Source organism: Cyprinodon variegatus, unplaced genomic scaffold (genome assembly GCF_000732505.1).
Source record: "Cyprinodon variegatus isolate N-32 unplaced genomic scaffold, C_variegatus-1.0 Scaffold1596, whole genome shotgun sequence".
Taxonomy (NCBI): Eukaryota; Metazoa; Chordata; class Actinopteri; order Cyprinodontiformes; family Cyprinodontidae; genus Cyprinodon; species Cyprinodon variegatus.
In genome coordinates this window covers 41,040-43,071 of record NW_015152049.1, presented here as the reverse complement: position 1 = coordinate 43,071, position 2,032 = coordinate 41,040, and the positions used below count along the sequence as shown (strand labels likewise).

The 2,032-nt window shown below is 39.5% G+C and overlaps 1 protein-coding gene across 1 annotated transcript in view; it reads left to right on the top strand.

The window, feature by feature from the left end:
* The window catches only part of nosip (nitric oxide synthase interacting protein), an 18,776-nt gene extending 17,318 nt beyond the window's left edge, over positions 1-1,458 (top strand). Inside the window, exons 8-10 of the mRNA XM_015403931.1 lie at positions 753-823; positions 912-1,020; positions 1,178-1,458. Of these exons, the coding sequence (XP_015259417.1) occupies positions 753-823; positions 912-1,020; positions 1,178-1,249 (252 nt within the window). The 3' untranslated portion in view covers positions 1,250-1,458. The remainder of the gene's footprint in view (positions 1-752; positions 824-911; positions 1,021-1,177) is intronic.
* The last annotated feature ends 574 nt before the right edge of the window (positions 1,459-2,032 follow it).

Genomic DNA, 2,032 nt, shown 5'->3' with positions numbered 1-2,032 from the left:
TTTAACCATCTCTTTATTCTGTAGTTTCATTCATATACTATCCCGGGTTTGTTTATGTTTGCATTTTTACAGATCATTTAGTATAACATCTTGGTTTAAATTGGGTTATAACTCAGTTTAAACCAAGATGGTTAAATCAAGCAAACAACAAAATAACAAATGTATAAACTGAGACAAATGGTGTTCTCACCCACTTTGTCACACCGACCCCTGATCTAATGGGTATCATAGAAATGGATCAAACCAAATAAATTAATTGTTGATGCTGGTTTTACTAAGTGATGCTTTTAGATAAAAATATGCCTCATCATTATCAATTTTATTAGTTTCATTTGTTTTTACAGGATTTTAAGACCGCATACTTGTTGATCCCCAACTTTAGGGATCAGTTTTCTAGATTAGATTAGTAGGAAATCACTAGCTCTAAAGCCAAAATGTAGATCTTAAAATTATTCACACAGAAGCATTTTTCATCAGTAATCATCTTCTTTAGTAAACTGGTAAATCCAGCAGAGTGTCTTCAGTCCTGGTGAAAGTCGGACTGTTACAGAAGATCCTTCCTGTCAACAGCAATAAACTCAAGAACTCATTAGAAAAAAAGTTCCTTCAACATTTAATTTCCTTTTGGCATAAATACGGCATTTTTAAATGAATTTACATGAAATGTCTTTATTCTGCAGCATCATCCATTCAGCTGAAGGTGACGGTATCTATTGGTCTTCCTATCTCTAGTTTTATGCCTTTTTTTCCAGGAGAGGTATGTGTGCGCGGTGACCAGAGACGCCCTGGGTAACAGCGTCCCCTGCGCTGTCCTGAGACCCTCGTGAGTACCCACCTTTCCACCCTCCTCCTCTCTTTACTGTGACATGCCGCAGCGTGAGCGACGCGTCTGAGTGTCTCGTTTGTTTCAGAGGTACCGTGGTGACTCAGGAGTGCGTGGAGAGGCTGATCAGGAAGGACATGGTTGATCCGGTGTCTGGAGACAAACTAACAGACAAAGACATCATCCTGCTGCAGAGGGTATGTGGCTGCCTGACAGAAAAAAACCACAACAACAATCAAAGTTTATTTCTAAACTAATCAGTAACGTAGTTGAGGAAACTGCATTTAGCAACTTTAGGTAATATTTCCCTGACATGGATGCATGTGAGAGTCATGATGTTCTGTATCCTCATAGGGTGGAACTGGCTTTGCGGGTTCTGGAGTGGCCCTCAGCGCCAAAGAAGCTCGGCCCGTGATGCAGGCCTGAGAGGATGGAGATCTGTCCACTGTACCACAGTGATTTAAAGTCCATCTAATTTGTAAAGCAAATGTCAAAGCCTGAGTGAAATATTTTTATAGCTTGTTGGAACCTGTCGGCTGCCATGTGATGTTTAATTTGTGTATTTTTTCCCCCCCTTTTTAATGGATGCTGTGTCCTGAATAGAACAATGAATAAACCATCAAATAAAATTTTTTTTTTCCTTCTAAGAGTTTTTTTTTTTTTACATTTCTGGGGTTTAAAAAATGGATGTAGAAGCCATAGTCAAAGTTTGGTGTCTCGACAGTTTAACTCTGCACTCGTCTTATTAGTTCATGTCATATTGCTGGCGGTCTGTTTATGATGCGCACATGCATTTAAGCTGAGACATATTTTCCAAATCGATTTCACAGCTCGTCATGATCCTCCACCCTCATGCCCCCATAGTCAGTGATTGTGCTCATCTTGATGTAATCTGCTTTGTCGAGCACTTCCTCCAGCGTCAGACGGCCGTCCTGATGAGCAGAGCACAAACCAGGAAAAGACTGAGATCATTTGTTTACAGTGTACGGTTTTAATAAGGTTAGTCTTTAAATATTTTACTTAACTGAAAAAATCACAAGGTCAAAGAAAATTAAAGTCCAAAGTTAAGAACTGAATTAACAAATACTACTAAAGTGGAGAATAGAATTAGAATGAAGCAGGATGATGAAAAAGGGGTCCCTATGTCCTCCAGCAGTCTAAGCCTATAGCAGCAGAACTATAGAGATAGATCAGGATAACCTGAGCCAC